Below are 20,581 nucleotides of genomic sequence, written 5' to 3' on the forward strand. Positions count from 1 at the left end.
AGTTGTTTTCCAGTCATGTCCAATTCTTCATTACCCCATTAGGGGTTTTCTTGGCAAAGTTACCAGAATGATTTGCCATTTCCTTCTCCGTCTCTTTTTACAGATGAGGAAACTGAGGCAAACAGGATTAAGTGACTTGCTCAGGGTCACACATCTAGTAAGTGTCTGGGGCCAAATTTGAACTTGGGAAGATGAATCTTCCTGCTTCCTGGCCTGGCACTCTGTCCACTGGGCCACTGGCTGCCCACATCACTGATGGTCATATTCAAAGATGGCACCATTGACTTTTTTGACCAAGGCATTAACAATTTTTGTTTAAATTAGTACATACAAACCATCATTATTGGTAGTGAGTAAGCATATACCTTGATTTGAGCAAGGATAATGGCTAAATACTCCACTAGCCAGAAGTGTTCTGTCTGTAAAATTAAGGCTATTGAAGATTCCTGTAAGCTTCACAATTTTATGATTTCTTCCTATTATGGACAGAAGAAGAATACACTATATGTAATTACAAAAAAGATTGTGCCTTGTACTTAGTAGGCACTTACTAAATATATGTTGTTGTTTTAGTAAAGCTAGCTACTTTGGGGGGGTGAAATGTGATATTGCACTAAATCACCGTGTTTGTAATTTAATGTTTTATTCTTAAAGAGTGAGGACTGCAACCAAAGCCTTATCAGAGAATACGTACTTCACAGACCACCTCACAGATGAACTAGATACAAGTTTACTACTTGTGCCTGTCTCATCTTACCTACCTCACTTCCTTTCTGGATAGAAATGAAAATTGGGAACCAACAGAGTAAGTAAATACTAGAAAATGAGAGAAATGTTCTAATATTTATTAGTATGTTATTCTTTAAAAGTTATGGGATGGCCACCAAGAAGTGGCTCTATAGAATGGTTGTCATTACATAAGCACTGATGTCACTGAAATCATTATTCCAGTTCTCTGTTCAGGAAGTCTTTTCTGGTGATGGGGATTGATTTTTTTAAATGATTTTATTGATTTTTTTTTTGCTTATTTTACCTGAATTTTTTTTCTGTGTTCATCCCTCTTCCCTTCCAAAGAACCATCCTGCATAACAAATTTTTTAAAAGAAAAAGAGGAAGAAGAGAAAAAATCAGCAGAACATTAATAAATTGATAAAAAAAATTCTGAAAATATATGCTATGACTGAGGGCCTCACACCCTTTCAAAGGAATCAGGGGAAGTTTCTTCTCATAGTTCTTCTTTAGGGCCACGCTTTTTCTTTGTAATTTTGAAATCTTCATTGTTGATTATTTTGTCATTATTACTCGTTCCCTGTACATTGTTGTAGTCACTGTATACATTACTTTTTGGCTCTGCTTACTTCAGTTTGAATCAGTTCATATAAGTCTCACCATACTTCATACATATGTTCATCATATCTGTTTTTTCTTACAGCACAATAATATTCCATTACATTGGTATATCATGTGATTTGTTTAGTCACTTCCCCATTGATAGACATCTACTTTTTTTTATAAATTTAACTCTGCTGACTTTCCCCCTGTTCAAGAAATAACTTCCAATCTGTACTAATTGTTTTTTTTGTTGTTGTTGTTTTTTGGTGAGGCAGTTGGGGTTAAGTGATTTGCCTAGGGTCACACAGCTAGTGTCAAGTGTCTGAGGCCAGATTTGAACTCAAGTCCTCCTGACTCTAGGGCTGGTACTCTTTCCACTGTGCCAACTAGCTGCTAATTGTTTTACTACTAACTTTAAATGACCATTGCATCAGGTGCTTTCCAGAAATCAACAAACTTAATCCTTAATACTTAGAGTTTCTTTTATATTCTTGTTCGGACTTAGGAGTTCATGGGAGTGAGGAATTTCTAATGAGAAAACTCACTCTACCAATGCAGATCAGTCACTTGTTCTGCAACTTAAGAGTCTTAGTAAGTTTCTTGTATCACTAAAAGATGAAGTGACTTACTTAGGGTTACCCAGTCTGTCTGTGTGAAAGGCACATGGACCCCGAGTCTTTCTGCTTCTGAGACCAGCTGTATTATCTTCCACCCATGCTGCCTCTCACTAATAGTTCCTTAGGAGAGAATGTAGAAATATGTTTCCATGTGATGATGAGGCAAGAGTATGTGACAAAACAAAAATAAAGTGTGTGCCATAGTAATCTTTTTGATTTATTTTTTCCAAGACCTATATGAATAGCATTGTTTTTCTCCTCTCCACCTTCTTCACCTTGACTCCTCTTCTCCCCCATTCTCCCTCCCACCCTCATCATCTGTATTTTTTGGCTTTTTACCACATAAACAACCAGAAAAACATTAAACATATTCAGAATTTAAGTAAGTACACGTACAAAAAAGACTGCACTTAATTAACTGTTGAACACTATTCATAATCACAAAGTTCACCTAAATGTCAGTCTGTTGAACAGATTTCCTAATTCATACTATGTTGAAGCAATGGATCATGACTCTCTGCTTATTGTTTTCCTCTCTGAATAGTCATAAATTACATTTTATCATACTTTATTGCTTTTCAGTCCTCTGAATTACTTGGATCTTTTTTCACGAAGAAAACAAGGCTGTTGAATCCCTATGTTGACAAACTATTCACAAGACTAACAGCAAAAACAAACTAAGGCAATAAACTTAGCTAGTCAACACCTTATTTTGGGTTGACAGGTATAATGGAGCCAGATAATGATATTTTACGTTCCTTTTCAAGCAGCCAAGACAAAACCATGAAGTAGGAAAAACTTAAAAACTCATCATCAGTGTCCTGTCTCTTTCCCTGACAGTTCCTTTTTAGCTCCTCACTTCCTCTTTCCACCAGTGAAAACCACAGCCCCTCTAGATGATCTTAAAATTTAAAATCAGTTTTCACAGAATCACAGAATTTTAAAGTTGGAAAGGATCTCAGCAGCCATCTCATCCAATCCAAAGTTGAAAAGGAATCCTTATAGCAGTGTACCTGATAAGTTGTTATATCATGTCAGCGTACCTAATAAGATGAGGGATGTTGGGGATGTTACTACCTTCTCACACATCCTATTCTGCCTTTGGAAAACTCTAATGGTTAAGAATATTTTCTTTATATCAAGCTAAAGTCTGCCCTTTGCCACTTCTACCTATTGCCTCCAATTCTTTCCTCTAAAAAGCTTAATTCTTCTTCCACATGACAGCCCTTCAAACACTTGAAGACCCCTTTATGTCCTACCTGAATATTTTCCAGGTTAAACATCCCCAGTTCTAGTCTTCTTATGGCATGGATTCTACAATCATTCTGGTTGCCCTCCTCTGCATACTCTGTAGCTTAGCAATGTCTTTTCTTCATTTGATGCTACTGCTGAAAAACATAATCCTCATATCACCTGGTGGCCAGCTGACTGGTGATGGATGAGCCTTTCAGAACTTAGCTAGGTGGGTCCTCAAATGACAAATAGACCATTGAGAGTCCTGTGCTTGAAACCTTTCTAGCTTGGTGGAGTCTTCCAGAGCTTTCTCATCATTCACTGGGCCTTACGGGACCCAAAGCAGCCCAAATGGGGAGCCAGAGTAGGACTTAAATAAAGGTTTCTTCTGCAGAATAATCTTTTTTTATCATTCTTATATTTTGCTTCTTTTTGTATCCCCAGTGCTTAGTACTGTGCCTGGAACATAGTAGGCACTTAGTGAATGCATATTAATTGATACCTTGAAATATTTCTTGAATCTTTTATTATCCCTATCAGTCCTACATCCCTCCAGTTGATGAATCCTGTTGGTTTTACCTCCACAGTAACTCCTGTATCCATCTTATCCTTAACATTCACATTTCCACCAGTGCAGTTCAGATCCTCATTACTTTTGTCTGGACAGTTATAATAACCTGCTAAATAGATTCTGTCTCCTGTCTCTCTACTCTCCAACCTCTTATCCAAAATAATCTTCCTATCACATGGATCTGACTCTGTTGTTCCCTTGCTCAAAAACCATCAATTTCTCCCTATTGCCTATAGAATTAAATATAAATTCCCCAGCTATGTGTTTAAAATCCTTCACAATGGCTACAACATAATTTTTGAATCATATTTCACTTTACTTCCTTTCATATGCTCTATGAACACAAACCCCCATCCAAGATGTTGCCCAGTCTCATCCTACTCTTCCTTGAATTTATGTATGGCCTCTCCATAACTCTACCTGTTAAAATCATTCTTTTCTCCAAGGTTCATCATATATGTAGTCTGACTGAAAGGGAAATCTTTGTTCTTAGATTTCTTATAGTACTTTATCCAGGTGTCTTCTTTGTATCATTTTCTGTCTTAGATTTACTTTTGGCCATCTTTAATCTCCCTAAAGTGCCCCTCAAATGGCAGGCTTTTTATAGGAGGCCTCTATTTTATTTTTCATAGCACAGTGAATTCTATGTTCTTAATGAATGTTTATTGAAGTGAGTCAAATCCAGAGAAATGTTCTCTCCAAGATTATCTTGGGAACAATTTCAAAGAATTCTTTCTTAATTTCCCAAGCAGATTATTTGCCACAAATATTGTGGGCAAAAGAATGATAGATAGGATTACATACTGGCCTTTAAGAACCTTTAAAAATTCCCAGCAAGGGGAAAAAATCAAAGGTCAGATGATAACTAATAAGTGATGTGTCTATAACTAGCTTCTAAGCATTCATTTAATCAACAAGCATTTAAGCTTGTATCAGGCAATTGGTATACAAAGACAAAGGTAAAGCAGTTCCTACCCTCAAGGAGCTTACAGTCTATCCAAGGAGACAAGTGTACATATATAATTATATACAAAATAAATACAAGTTAATTTGTGGTGGAAGGAAGACACTAGTAGTTGTGGGGAACAAGAAGGGCTTTGTGCAGGAGATAACTCATGAGCTGGAGTCTTGAAGGAGGCTAGAGTTCTAAGATGAAGAAGTGAGGAAGTAGCTCATTCCAGTCTTGTGGAGTAAGATGTGCAGAGGTATGGAGGTAGGAGAAAAGGGGTATTTTATGTGAGAAATGAACACAGTTTGGCACCTAGAGTGAATGAAGGGGAGTAATGTGTAATAAGGCGAGAAAGATGGATTGGGGCCATGTATGAAGATCCTTATGTGCCAATAAAGAAAAATTTATATTGGATCTTAGATAATAATAGGTTTTACAAAATAAAGCCTTATTTTGTAAATAAGGTTTATAAAACACTTATAGGGGCAGCTAGGTGGCGTAGTGGACAGAGCACTGGCCCTGGAGTCAGGAGGACCTGATTTCAAATCTGGCCTCAAACACATAACACTTTCTAGCTGTGTGACTCTGGGCAAGTCACTTAACCCCAATTACCTCACCAAAAAACAAAAACCCTTAATACTTAAAAATATTATTTCATCTTAACCTCATGGTAACTCTGGAAGGTAGTCACTATTATCCCCAGATTAAGTGACTTGCCAAGGTGACACAGCTAGTAAATGTCTGAGGTCAGATTTGAAATCAGGTCTTTTGACCCCTAGAGGTAACAGGGAGCTACTGGAATTTATTGAGTAGTGAGAGGAATGATATATTTAGATATATGCTTCAGAAACATAACTCCTAAAATGATTGCTCAAGAGACCAAAGTGAGGTTTAGAGTGCTCTGATAGGTAACTAAAAGTAGAAATGTGTCCTCTCCCACTGTGTGTCACTAGTAATGGTGGAAAAAGAAATTATAATTAACTCAGTCCCATTAAGCCACTTGACTACCAGTAGATGATTTGAATACTAAGAGGTCTGAAAAAAATCCAGAACTGCAATTCTGCTCTGATGTATCTCTCCCTACCCACCTATCATAGTTACACCACTGGTAGCTATGGAAAAAAAATGGCCTGGTCATTGTCTCCTCCCCCTTCTCAGTCCTGACTCAGATCCCTGGATCTCGTCTTTAAAAATAAAAGTCAGCTTCAGGTACTTGTTTTGTTCTTGCCCTAATCTCCTTATCTCTATTCACCTCCCTCTTGTCCCCCAAAGGAATCTGGTGTGAACAAAATAAGGCAGATGACAATCACCTTGTGTGGTCTACTGGCAGACCTCCATCACTTGCCAATTATTTTTAGTAACAGGGGGTTTGAAAACTACGTGTTGATATTTTAGGGAAAACATGCTATCTGTCCAGAGTGACAAGTGTTAAAATATTGCTTCATTAGAGACAAGGATGTGTGGTGTGTCATTTCACAGAACAGACCCACAACACCAGAATTATTAATCTGCCAGCACTCTATTATGACCTTTAGTCATTTTCCAGGTGGGAATACATGCAATTCATCTGATTACGATTGATGGTGAATTTCATGGCTAGAAGTGGTGATAATACTAGACTGGTCATTAGACTAGAAAGGAAACATGTTCTTTTGTTTGAAGAGTTCAGGCAGGTTGGAGTGTGCTGTATTAAGGACAAAGGAACTCTCTTCCTCACCCGATTCCAAAGGTTTTAAACCCAAACCATGGAAACTATGATTAATAAACATAGAATATGATACTATCAAATACATGATACTATAGAAAATATGCTATATTGGCAGCACACTCTTTAAATAGGGCTTAGATAAGACACAGTTCCCACCTGAGACATGATGGGCCACCAGTCCCCATGACTCTATTCTTTTTCCCCTCCCAAGCACCAGGATTTAGCTCACTGATGTCCCCTACTGGTTGCTAACTGACAGTACTTCTCCTATTTGGCTTGCCTGGGCTCTCCTCCACCTGCTCTTCCTGGCTTCTTGAAAACAACCCAGTGCCTTTCTTTTGGGATTTTTAAGGGTTTTAATGCTATTTCTGGTAACACAGCTTATTATTTTTTTGGCTACATCAACTTTTGAAGACGACCTCTTAAATTATAGGTGGGTTGTGATTTGTGTCAGCAGAAATTACAGATTCTGGAAGTATTGAAATATTATTGCTAGGCGCTGCAGAGAGCTTGGTAGGGAGGAGGGGTGGTGTCACTGGAACAAATCAAAGGGGAAAGTTACAAAATTTACATATGATATTTTCAGTCATTCTATGCATACTTTTAGGGAATTAGGCTTTGTCCTTTCTTTAGTTCCTCTTCTCTTTGTCTGATTGTCTACTTTGCTGCTAGACTTTGTCCTCAGAGTTAGGATGGCCAATAGTCAATGAATGGGCTAAGTGTTATTATCTCTCTTCATCTCTAGCCAGTGGACTCTATTTTTCAAAGCTGAAGGGCATCCACTCCACTCACCCATATCTCTGGGTATAGATAAGAGTGATTTTGTTTTCTGGGAGTTCAGTAGTACTTTAAGCTCCATTGATTTTATTGGTAGGCTCTTAACCTGTTTTCTCATGTATAAATGAGGATAATACTTAAAGTACCTACCTCATGGGATTATTATAAGGATCAAAGGAGAGAATGCTTATCAAGTACTTTGTAAACCTTAATGTGCTCTCTAAATGTCAGCCATTATTATTTATATCATTATCATCTCTAGTTACTCAAAACAATCTGATTAGACTGAGTCTACTCATCTCATATAAGCGGTTTGGGGAGGACAGACTTACTGGGAGAAATGGAAAAATTAAGAAGAGATGAGATTTGTGGACTAGAGGGAAAAAAACAGAAAACCTGTCTCTAACTTCTCAAGAAGTACATAAGTCACAAAATTACATGACTGCTCCTTTCTGTCTATTTGTTGCTACTCTGTTCTGTGCAGGGTAAGAGGAAGACATAAGAGAGAAACCCTCTAGGGAGCACCATATGATTGAGGACACCTTATTACCAATATCAAATAATTATTCTTAATTGTCTCCTCACTTGTCCCAGTATCCTTCCCAACCTTGACCAGGCTCATGCAAGTATCTTGGGTCAAGAGACGCATACCAGCAATATCAGTTGCTATAATATTTCTTTTTTCCTCCAGAAAGATGATGATGTAGAAATGAATGTGTGTTTTGGAGGTGGGTCATACATAAAATTGCATTGTATGACTCTATTGTATGTAGAACATACAATGCTCAATTTGCACCATCAGACACTATTATCAGCATATACTTTGTCACCTTCATGACTTTTAGGATATGATATGTGACTGGGACTTCCTTCACTACTATAATACATTTCCATATTTTAAAAAATGTTAAGTACGTTTGCATCATCTTCATGTTATATATGCTAATGCATTGGCGTAAATAATATTTAGTTGTTTTTCAGTTATACCTAACTCTTTGTGACCCCATTTGGGGTTTTATTGGCAGAGATACTGGAATGGTTTGCTATTTCCTTCTCTAGCTCATTTTACAGATGAGGAAATGGAAGCAAATGTGGTTAAGTGACTTGCCCAGAGTCACACAGCTAGTAAGCGTCTGAGGCTGGATTTGAAGGGCTGTTGTTCTTGAGCAACAAAAGCTAGAGAAAAGCAGATGATTCAGTGATTATAGCCATCATGCTATGGAGAAGGAAAGGAACTATGATGTACTAGCAATTTTGTCTTAAAGGCCAGCATTCAGGGGAAAGCTGAGAGCCATGAAGAAGCAACAGGAGACAGAAGAGCTAAGAAAGAACAGTGTAGGGAAGAAAGAAGAAAGTGAGAAGTAAACATTCTGACAGCAGACAATAGGGACATTCATGAAGAGAGAAAAGACAGAACAGTTTTGCAATCTGTGGGGACAGAGGTTATGAAGCAGGGCAGGAAGTGTACAAATACTGTAACCCATGAAGATATATTAATGCTAAAATGTAACTGGGTTTAGAGGAGGAGAGAAGGCAAGAGGGCATCACTGTGCTTCCCAAAAGAATCCTTGAAGGTGTTGTGTGTCACACTGAAGATATACCAGCCAGGTAATAATAGCAATTTACATTTGTGTAGCACTTTAACCAATGAAACCACCTTTGGTTAACAGTGCAATTTCCTCATAGCAAACCCATGAGATAGTGCAAATATCCTGGTCATTTTGCTAATAAGGAAATTATTATCAATAATAAAAGCTTACATCTGTATAGCACTTTAAGGCTTACAAAATGCTTTAAATACATTTTTTAATTGTGAGGTAGGTGTTATTATTATCTCAGATTTACATATGAGGAAACTATGATTGGAAGACATTGTGAAGTACCAAGTGAATATCAGGGCTAAGACCAAAATGTAGGTCTATTGATTACTAGACTGATCAATGCTCATTCCTCCCTATACCAGGTCATTCTTAACTTGAGGTGCGTGAACTTTTTTTTTTTTATATTTTGATAACTGTATTTCAATGTATTTGGTTTTCTTTGTTATTCTATGTGATGTTACTCATCTTATGCATTTAAAAATATTAATCCGAGAAAGGTTCCGTAGGGTTTCACCAGTTTGCCAGAAGTGTTCATGACACAGAAAAGATTAAGAACCCTATACCACACTGTTTGTGCTCCAGGATTTAGCAGTCAGGGTGGGGAGAGTTCTGGGGTAGGAGGGTGTCTGTGAGCTAAAATACTTTATCTTCAGTTATGACTGAGGTGCATCACAATGATTAATGCTAATGATGACGATCTCAAGCCATCAAGAAAAGGTTCAGCATATGTTAAAATGTAAAAGTTTTGGCATTTAAAAGGGTTAACTTCTGGCTGTTAGATGCCCAGAACAAGTAATTGCCCAAGGATTCTATATAGCTAAGCTTGCTGCTTAGCAGCACCAACTCCTTCAGACATTTACACTGCTCCTCCTTGAATAAGCCTGCATCAGCAAGCTGAGAGGTATTTGTTGTTTTTTTTTTCCAGATCACCACCTTACCTTTTGAAATGAATTCTAGTAATAATTCCTTTTACTCATACTAACTAGCCTCCAGGTGTGAGATGATGAGGGCCTGCAGGAGAGTGGTGATGGGGTCAGAGTAGAGAAGGAGGCATATTTGAGAGATGCTACATAGGTAAAATTGACAGGCCATAGCAACAGACTGGATATGAGGAGAAAGAGTTAGTGAGGAGTTGAGGGTGACTCTCAGGTAAAGAGCCTGAGGGACTAGGAGAATGGTGATGTCCTCTATAGTTATAGGGAAGGTAGTGGGGAGGAGGGTTTAGGGGGAGAGATAATGAGTTTGGTTTTGGACATGTTGAATTTAAGATGTTTACTGGACATCCAATTTGAGATACGTGAAAGGCAGTTAGAAATGTCTGAATAAAAAAACATGGTTTGGTATTGTGAGGGACAGGAAGAGGATAGAAAGACAGTAGATTGTGCTCTGATAAAGGAATTTCAGAGTTCATGATGCTGGAGGAGATGTATTTGCAGAAGATGTTAAGATCATGGCCATCTTTGGGTATGACTGAGGTTGAGTAAGGAGCAAGTCATGTGAAATGAGTAAATTGAGGAACTGTAAGGGCAGTTTAAGGGAGTATCAATTTGTATGTTAAAGGCCCCTAGTGTGAAAGACAGGAATTGAGGAAGAAGGATAGACTGTGAGCCAGGCACTAAATTAAACCTGGGATTCAGGAAGATTAATCGGGTGGTTATATGCCTAGTGGACTGGAGTTGGGAGAGACTGCCATTCATGGATAGGGAGTAAGGAAAACTTAGGTTCAAATTCCACTATTGACATTTCCTATTTGAGTGACCATAAGTGTCACCTAACATCTCTCGACCTGTTTTCTCAACTGTAAAACAAGGTAATAATACCTATAGAACCTAGTTCAGAGATTTGTTATGAGGCTCAAATGGAATCACATATGTACTTTGCAAACTCTAATGCTCCTATATAAATTCCAATGATACAATTGTAAATTGTTATTATGAGGACGATACCTCGAAGCCTATAATCAGCCTTAGCTAGTATCTAAGCCCTTTGTTTCTATTCTATTAATAACTCATCTTCACACCAATTCATTGCAACCCAATACACAAAGAATAGTTATAGTCAGCTAAAATATTGCTCTCACCAGTCTTACAGCACAGTAATCATGTAACCAAATAAGTTAAGGTGAATACAAATGTACTCTTATCCCAATGTCTCCTGGAAGTTTAAACAGGTGTGCTAAACAGTTTATATAGCAATCCCAGTATGAGGAGAGGAACATCCAATTTTGAATAAGCAGGGCTGATTTTGCTTATGAATGAGCAAAATACACATGCACACTGGATGGTGGTAGTGGTGTTTTTGCCTGTTTTCTCTCTTTAATCCAGTCAGCTGAGCTGAATGCTGAACTGAAAGCAGAGTTCTCTGTGTACAGGGTCATATTTATAGGAAAAGCTGTAGTTATCAAAAAGGAATCTGAGCTTTTTGTCTTAGCCACCCTCTTTACCCTGGTGAGTATGCTTGTGACTTCTCTGGTGAGAGTCAGATCGTGGCATGACCCTTCAATGGAAATAGGAAAGTATTTTTACATCCCTTAGAGGTTTCACTTCTCTTTCTAGGTATTTGATCATAAGCTGATGGAGAAAAAAATATTTTTGAAGTAGCTAATGCAAAGGAACTGTTTTGCTTCTCTCTACAGATAAAATCTGGTGATACTTGGAAATGCTCCAGCTGTAGTGATGAGTTTAGCAATTTCACACCATGGGAATCTCACCTGTGCCTCAGTAAACACAGACTATCAGCCACCAGCTAGAGATTGCCTAAGAAGCTGGGACTTGGAAGACTAAAAAAGCAAAGCAAAAGAAACATAGAGGTATAAAGCTAGGCAAAAATTATTTGCCTAGAACCTTGCTGCCATCTCTTTTGGCCTCAAGCTTGTATAGCTCCTGCGGTTTAGTTAGTGTGTCTATCTTCCACTTGTGCCTAAATGGGACAACAGCCCAGCAGCCAGACTGAAGACGAAGGGGTGAGAAACAAAGTCCATGGCAACTTATCCTTGCCAATTATGTGGAAAGATACTCCTTACCCTGGAAAAATTCACTATCCACACTTACTCCCACACAGGGGAACGTCCTTACAAGTGTTTGCAGCAAGGCTGTGCAAAAGGATTCATTTCCAAATATAAGCTCATCAGGTAAGAAATCACTGGGGTAGGGGGAGGTCGGGGGCAGCAATGCTGAACTAACCTTAAGTGATTGACATTGGTGTAGGAGCTTTTTTTTTTTTTGCACTTAATAGTATTTTTTTCCCAATGACATGTAAAGATAGTTTTCAACGTTCATTTTTGTAAGATTTTGATTTCCAGATTTTTCTCCTTCCTTCCCTCCCTTCCCCCCCAAGACAGCAAGCAATCTGATGTAGGTTAGACATGGTACAATCATTTTAAATATATTTCCACATTAGTCATGTTGTTAAAGAAGAATCAGAACAAAAGGGATAAACCACAAGAAAGAAAAAACAAAAAAAAAGTGAAAATAGTGTGCTTCAATCTGTATTCAGACTCCATAGTTCTTTCTCTAGATGTGGTTAGCATTTTCCATCACAAGTCTTTTGGAATTGTCTTGGATCTTATTGCTTATAGGATCTTATTGTCTTATTGCTGAGAAGAGCTAAGTCTGTCATAGTTGATCATCACATAATTTTGCTGTTAGTGTGTACAATATTCTCCTGGTTCTGCTTACTTCACTCAGTATCAGTTCATGTAAGTCTTTCCAGGTTTTCCTGAAATCCACCTGCTCATCATTTCTTATAGGACATTAGTATTCCATTACATTCATATACCACAACTTGTTCAGCCATTTCCCAGTTGATGGGCATCTCCTCAATTTCCAATTCTTTGCCACCACAAAAAGAGCTGCTATAAATATTTTTGTACATGTGGGTCCTTTCCCCTTTTTTATCATCTTTTTTGGGATGTAGACCTGGAAATGGTATTGTTGGGTCAAAGGGCATAGTTCCAAATTGCTCTCCAGAATGGTTGGAGGTTTACAACTCCACCAACAATGCATTAGTGTTCCAATTTTCCCACATCTTCTCCAACATTTATCATTTTCCTTTTCTTTCATATCAACCAATCTGAGGTGGTACCCTCAGAGTTGTTTTAATTTGTATTTCTCTAATCGATAGTGATTTAGAGCATTTTTTTAATGTGACTATAGATAGCTTTAATTTCTTTATCTGGAAACTGCCTGTTTATATCCTTTGATTATTTACCAATTGGGAAATGACTTGCATTCTTATAAATTTCACTCAGTTCTCTATCTATTTAGAAATGAGGCCTTTATCAGAAATATTGGCTGTAAAAATTGTTTCCCAACTTTCTGCTTTTCTCCTAATCTTGGTTGCATTGTTTTTGTTTGTGCAAAAGTTTTAAAATGCAACGTAATCAAAATCATCCATAGGAGATTTCTTTTGAGGACCCAGTATGTCCAGTGGAGAGGATTCAGTCAAGATGGAGAACCTCTAAGAGTGTTATTGGCAACAGCATCTCTGATGTACTGCATATGTCAGTATACAGGAGAAGAGACTGACTTTTTGGAAATGACAGTCCCAAAAGGCAGTGAGGACATGCTTTCATTTTCCTTTTCTGCCATGTTAGAAGATAAGCTTGCTACATTTTGTATGCAGTGCTTGCTTTGGTGGGTTCTTCAGTTTCTAGCAACTCCACTGCTGATTGATTCACATATTTCTGTGTGTCTTGGATTTCATATGTGTGTGATATCATGTTACCTTAAAAGATAAACTTTATGGAGGGACATTATTCTTCATAATAAATTTTCAAACTTATTTCATTGCTGCTTTTTTTTTTAGCTACTATCACTTTTTAATATCCTCTCCCTTCCCCAACAGAACTCTTCTTTATAACAAAGGAAAACAGTAAAGCAAAATAATCAGACACAGTGTCCACATTTGACAGTGTATGGCACATTCCACATAAGGAGTTTCTCGTGTCTTTACATAAAGAAATGTGTTACATCATTGGACTTTGGAACCAAGATTGACCATTGCACTTAATTTGAATTCTGGTGTCTTTTTTAAAAATTATTATTTATTTTTAACATTCTTTTTAAAAAAAACCATTTTGAGTTCCTAATTCTCTTTCTCCTTCCACTCTCTTCCCTACCCATTGAGAAGGCAAGCAATATGATATCATTTATACATGCAAAATCATGCAGGGCATTGAGTTCTTTTCTTGGTTCTCGAATTCTTTACATTTGTTATTTCTTATGGTGCAATAATATTCTATTATATTCACATATTATAGTTTCTTCAGCCTTTATCTAGTCGTTTAGCCCTACTTCATTTCTAGTTTTTTCTTCTACAGAAAGTGCTGCTGTTTCTTTATCAATCCAGTTCAGTTCAGCAAAGGTTTATTATATACCAGGTGCTAGATGCTGTGGGTACAAAGATGAAACAGTCCCTTCCCTCAAGCAGCTTATATTCTATTCAGGGAGAAAACACGTACATAGAAAATTAATAAAATCAATACAAAGTAATTTCTAAGGGACACACATCTAATATAAACCAATTAGCAAGTATTTATTGAGTGTTCCTACAAGCTTAGGACTATGGGTAATACAAAAGTGTATCACATGATTTCTGCCTTTAAGTCACTGGGGAGAAAAGAAATAATACACAATAAAACTAATGGTAGGTAATGGCACATCTTAACATGTCCAAAACTGAACTCGTTATCTTTCTCCCAACCTCTCCATGCTTCTGAATTTCCCTATTACTGTCTGTGTCACCACCATTCTCCCAGTCACCCAGGTTAACAACCTAGGGTGCCATCTATGACTCCTCACTCTGTCTCACCCTCTTCCCACCCAATATCTTTGTTATCTCTCATATATGCCACTTTCTCGACTGTGATACTGCCATCCACCTGGTGCAGGCTGTCACCATCATCTCACAGCTTGAACTACTGCAGTAGCTTTCTGGTTGGTCTCACTGCCTCAATTATCTCCCCATTTCACTATCTTCCACTCAACTGCCAGATCAGTCTTCCTTAGGCATAGGTCAAATCCATTTTATCTCCACCCCTACCTCCATTCAATTAATTCCAGTGGCTCCCTGTCACCCCCAGGATCAAATATGAAATCCTCTGTTTGATATTCAAAGCACTTCATAACCTGACCCCTTCCTACCTTTTCAGTTTTCTTGAAGCTTCTGCTCTTCGGAGCAGAAGTCTTGATACAAGTCTTTTCTTTGTATCACCAGCACTTAACACAATCCCTGGCACATATTTTGGTGTTCAGTTGTTTTCAGTCACGTCTGACTCTTCGTGACCCCATTGGGGGTTTTCTTGGCAAAGATACTGGACTGGTCTCCAGCTCATTTTATAGATGAGGAAGCTGAGGCAGACACAGTTAAGTGACTTGCCCAGGATCACACAACTAGTAAGTGTCTGAGGCCAGAGTTGAATTCAGGAAGATGAATCTTCCTGACTCCATTCCCAGTGCTCTATCCACTGTGCCACCTAGCTGCCCATTTTGGCACACAGTAGGCATTTAATAAATGTTGACTGACTGGTTGACTATAATAATCTATGAATGCTATAATGAATGACATAGCCAATATGTTCATATTACATAGCACTGTAATGCACAGATATTAAACACCTATGATACCCACAATTTTCACAGCAGTACAGTATTATCTCTCAAAGCATTTGTTATTGTTCCTGAAATGATCAAGGTATGCTTAATTTAATTCAGAATTTGCAACAGATGAAATTAGATAATCTGGATTTTGAAGGTAATAATAATTAATGCAGATAGAATTTTAAGTTCTGCAAGAAAAAAGGTATCTTCTCATTTAATCTTCACAACAACTTATTACTGTCTCCATTTTACAGATGAAGGAACTTGAATCCTTAAGTGGCTTAAGTACAAAGCAGCTTAAGTGACTTGACCAAGGTTACTCAGGCTGTAAATGTTGGAGGCACGATTTGAACCTAGGTCTTCTAATCCCAGAGTCAGCATAGGAAGGCAATAGAACCATTGTGTGCATTTTGCCATGGTCAGGTAACATTTGGAGCATTGTATCAGTTCTGAGCATAACATTTTAGAAGGAGTATGGTGCGGTATAGTGCATACAGAGCTACTACTTCACAATCAACAAGACCTAGGTTCAAATCCTGACTCTGATACATCTTGACTGTGTGACCAGTCTAACCTCTCAGTTCCCCAAATGATTCTCTCAGTTTAAAAGTTGCAGAACAGTTACTGATCACTATTAGTAAAGGGATTTTCTTGACTGGGAGCTTCCCCTCCAAAAAAAAATCACAGATCTGGATCAGTTGTTTTTTCTTTTTAAAGCAAACCACAGCATGTCCAGGAGAGGGAAGCTAGGATGATGGGAGTACTGGTGACCATGCTATATGGGGATTAGGTGAAGGGATGATGCCTGCAGCAGGAAAGTCTAGGTATAGAGGACATAGTAGCTGTCTTCAAGTATCTCAAGGATTGTCATATCAAAGAAGCATTATACTAGTTCTACTTGGCCAAAATAATAATGATAATAATAATAACAACAATAACTAGCATTTATGTAGAGCTTACTATGTGCCAGGCACTCTGTTAAGTGCTTTACAAATATTATCTCATTTGAACCTCACAACAACCCTGAGAGGTAGATGCTATTGTTATCCCCATTTTGCAGTTGAGGAAACTGAGGCTAGCAGAGGCTAAGTGACTTGCCTAGGGCCACACAAATAATAAGGGTCGGAAGTTGGATTTGAACACAGGTCTTCCTGACTCTAAGCGTAGAACTTTATCCACTGTGCCGAGTATAGATGTAGGACTGGTAAGTAGAAGTTTCTGAGAGGCAGATATAAAGGAAAGTTAATTAACATTTAAAACAGCCCACAAGGAACTTAGCTATCTTAGGAGATAGATACAAGTTCCCCATCACTGGAAATGTCCAGTGACTGGGAATGTTGTAGCAAGAATTAATGTTCAGATACTGATCAGGATTTGAAGCCTGTGAAGGTCCCTCCCAACTCTGAGAATCTGTGATTTATGATCCAGCAGGATAGAAAGCTACAAAGAAAATAGAATATATTTCATGTTCTCAATAATATTGAGATCTAATGGTGAAGACAGAAAACAAGATATAATAATGATATATGTAGCCCTGGGTTCAGTGGCAAGGATAGAGAACCCAGGAAAGCCCACATAATGTAATCCCTCTCCTCTGTCCCCTTTTTGTCCTTGACTAGAGTGCTTGCTAAAATACCTCTCTCCTCTTTCTCTCCCCATTCATAACCCCCGCTCCCCGCCCCCTACCCCCCACATTGTTTAAGAATAATTCAGATTTGGGTTATAGTCTCTTTCTCTAGTCTTTATTTCTCCTGCTGCTAACTTTGGGTTTCTTTAGAAACTGGTCATGGCCAGCAATATGGGTTGGTAAGTTGTTTTTCTGGGGAGAGAGGTGTCTGTGAAAGCTCGTGGTTGGATTACTGTGCCTCCACCTGATTCTGGCTTCCTCTTTGAACAGAGCTCTATAATGCTCCAGTCCCCCTCTAGCTCCTGCGCGCACCCCAAATTATCATGTACCCAAGGCTTGCGTGCTAAATTAGTTTTATGTTAATAGGGAGAACAATTTAGAACAGAAAAGGAGGAGCAGGTGTGTGTGGGGGGTGGTGGAGAAACTGATCAGCACAGACAGCAAAGGTATATAGCAGATAGTGAATTTCTTACTACAGAGAGCCGAAAGAGGCTTCTTGCTTAGATGCTGGGGAAGGGAACAAACATTTATTGAGTCCCTACCATGCATCAGGCACTGTACTAAGTGCTTTATAAACATCTCATTTGATCCTCACCATACCCCTAGGAAGTAAGTGTTATTATAATCTCCATTTTAAAGTTGGGGAAACTGAGGCAAACAGATTAAGTGACTTGCCCAGGGTCACACAGCTAGTAAGTATCTGAGGCAGGATTTGAAATGAGGTCTGACTGCAGGTCCAGTGTGCTATCTACTCTGTCACCTAGCTGAGGGGGCCTTTAGTCAGTACCTTCCCCCATGGTGGCAAAGGGAGAACATGTCTGAGGGGCCTATCTCACTCAGGCTGGATTCAATTCATAGCACAGTGTCCACACCATGCCTCCCCAAGTAGTGATTGTTAGAGCCTTTTGGGAGGCAAGCACTGGATTAGAAACAAATTGTGGATAGCAGTGTTACCCCCACGTGTCCCTCAAGGTGCAGAATGTGTCTGCCCCTTTCAAATTTTGCACCTTTCCTTTTCATCTTCCACCTTCTTCTTACCAGAACTCTTCACAAACCAAATCTCATCCCCTATACCCACAGCCTCCCAGAGTTTGTCTTAACAAAACAGTCAATGCTATACATTCTGGGAATTCTTGAGACTGAAAAACAGGGCTACATTCATAATCCTTTACTATTCATGAAATGTTTTCTTGATTCCCTCTGCATATAGAGGAGAACATAAGATTGTTTTAAAATGGCAGTTAACCTATAAATACTTTACATTAGAATGTATTTTTACTTATATTGCAATATAGATGCTTCTAAATTAACCCCTTACTTATTGAGAATACCTTAAAGTATTTAAGGTACTCAGCACCCTGTAGCATCTGTGCTGTATAGGTTTTAAAAGCCTCCTACTTTGCAGTTAGTATTTCTTATCCAGAAAAGGTTAGGGTAAATAGAATGGTATATTGTTATATCAGAGAACTTAATTAAAATATTAATATTACTTGAAAGCAGTATTGGCCATTGATGAGATGCAAATATGGACAATAAAATTTTGGATAAATTATGTGACAGAAAGACATAGACATCTGCATTTCTAAAGATATACACAGATGATAGATGTTTGAGAGAGTGGAGATGTAAGGTTACCAGAATGCTAGTAAGACTTAATGGAGGAGGTGTCTTAAGCAGAATTTAGAAAGAGGAGAGGGATGTGGTTTGGTGGAGAAGAGTGGGAAGCCTGTTCTGGCCAAGGGAAATGACATGTTCAATTTAGTAAAAAAAAAAGGGAACCTGGATAGTTTAAGCAAGAATTGCTGTCTCCTCTCACAACTACCCAAATTCCTTTAGTGTCCCATGCCCTAAATCCTGGGCTAAAGAGGTTAGGGGAAAACCAAAAGAGAGTGTGAGGGGAAAATGGTCTGTAAAACAGCGACAGTACGGTTACAGGCTTTCAAAAGGATGGAATGTCATCCTACCTCCTTCCTTGTCTTCACTGTAACATAAGCTGTGTTTGATGGTTTAAAGGTAAGAGGAGAAACGATAAATAGACTTGCCTGACTAGAGAAGAGAATACAGTCTGAAATGTAGCAAGAAATGCAAACAGACCAGAACCTGAAGCGTTTGTAACAAGTTGTGGGGAGGGGAAGAGGAGAATTTGAGATAGTTGGTAGAAAATGCTGAAGCCCGTGGTTAAGAATTTGAACTTGATGAAAGAGCTCATTGGGATCCACAGAAGCATTTCAGGGTGTGTGACATGATAAAATAAAAAATGACCCTTGAAAAAAGGGGTTCTTAACTGTTGGGTGCAAGATAGATGGGAATGGCAAATATAGGAGCAAATAAGTAAATTGGTAGAGTGATCCAGGTGTGAGGTTATAAAGGCTGGATTAAGATGCTCTGGATCACTCTACCAATCATATCTTTCATTAAGAAAAAAGTACCTGGCCTTGGGACTTATTAATGTGCTAGAGAGGATGTGGTGGTAGCAAGAATAAGGAAGAGAGGGATATGTTAAAGATTATAATGAGTCTTTAGAATAGGGAAAGTACTGGAGATTTTACTATACTAAGGGAAATGAAAAGGAGAAAGAAAATATATTAAGCTCTACCTTCGGTATGTTTTAAGTAGTACTAGTATATTCTTCCAAAAATATTTTTCTTATAAATAAAATGAATGATAGTCAGGTCTCAACTTTCTTTATGCCTTTTGACCCCTTGATAAAGGTACATGGCCAAAGGAGGTTAAAGGCAGGGAGAGGGAGAGAGAGAACGAACAAGAACTACACTTTTTTATAGTAGCCAAGGTCTGGAAGGAAAACAGAGTGCCTATTGATTGAGAAACATCTAATCAAATTGTGGTTTATAAATGTAGTGGAACATTATTCTCCCTTAAGAAATGATAAATAGGAAGCATTCAGAGAAACATGGGAAGACTTCTATGAACCAATGCAGAGCAAAGTAAGTAGAAACAGGAGAATGATTATTATGTGGTGATCATGGGAGTATAAAGGAAAGCCAACACTGAAAGACATTAGAACTCTAATCAATGTGGTGATCATTCATAATGTCACAGGACTGGTCAAACATCCCTCCCTTCTTTTGGTAGCTGGTAGTCCATTGGGTTAGAATTAGGCATGCATTTTCAGACTTGGCTGATACAATGATTTGTCTTGCTTAACAATACATTTCTGCTATGAGAGGATTCTCTTGGGATGGGAAGAGGAAATCATTGGGAAGTGCTAGCAATGTTAAAAACAATATCAATAAAATGTTTTAAAAAGAGGTCAGGGCACATAAATGTTACTGTGCTATAAGAACATTACTGTGCTATAAGAAATTATGATATGATGAAGCATGAGAACTGATGCAGAATGAAGTAAGCAGAGCCAAGAAAAGAATATACACAATGACTACACCCATTTAAAAGGAAACAACCACCAAAAAAATAAAATCAAAAGTGAATGTAAATTTATAAAGAACAAGTGCAAGAAAGAGTTGAGGATGTCACTGACGTTGGACCCTGGTGATTGAGAGAATGATGATGACCTAGACAGTAATAGAGAAGTTGGGAAGAGGAAAG

At 38.2% G+C, this 20,581-nt stretch overlaps 1 protein-coding gene across 8 annotated transcripts in view; it reads left to right on the forward strand.

Annotated features, from left to right (window-relative positions):
* PLAGL1 (PLAG1 like zinc finger 1) overlaps positions 1 to 20,581 on the forward strand; it is a 138,121-nt gene that overhangs the window by 107,484 nt on the left and 10,056 nt on the right. For 6 of the 8 annotated variants that reach the window (XM_027850760.1, XM_027850759.1, XM_027850761.1 and 3 more), the window contains 2 exons: positions 655 to 805; positions 11,424 to 11,918. In XM_027850760.1, the coding sequence (XP_027706561.1) occupies positions 11,767 to 11,918 (152 nt within the window). In that variant the 5' untranslated portion in view covers positions 655 to 805; positions 11,424 to 11,766. The remainder of the gene's footprint in view (positions 1 to 654; positions 806 to 11,423; positions 11,919 to 20,581) is intronic. The other 2 variants (XM_027850765.1, XM_027850766.1) reach the window with 2 other exon arrangements.

The sequence above is a fragment of the Vombatus ursinus genome, unplaced genomic scaffold (genome assembly GCF_900497805.2).
Source record: "Vombatus ursinus unplaced genomic scaffold, bare-nosed wombat genome assembly UNPS02009132.1, whole genome shotgun sequence".
NCBI classification, from domain to species: domain Eukaryota; kingdom Metazoa; phylum Chordata; class Mammalia; order Diprotodontia; family Vombatidae; genus Vombatus; species Vombatus ursinus.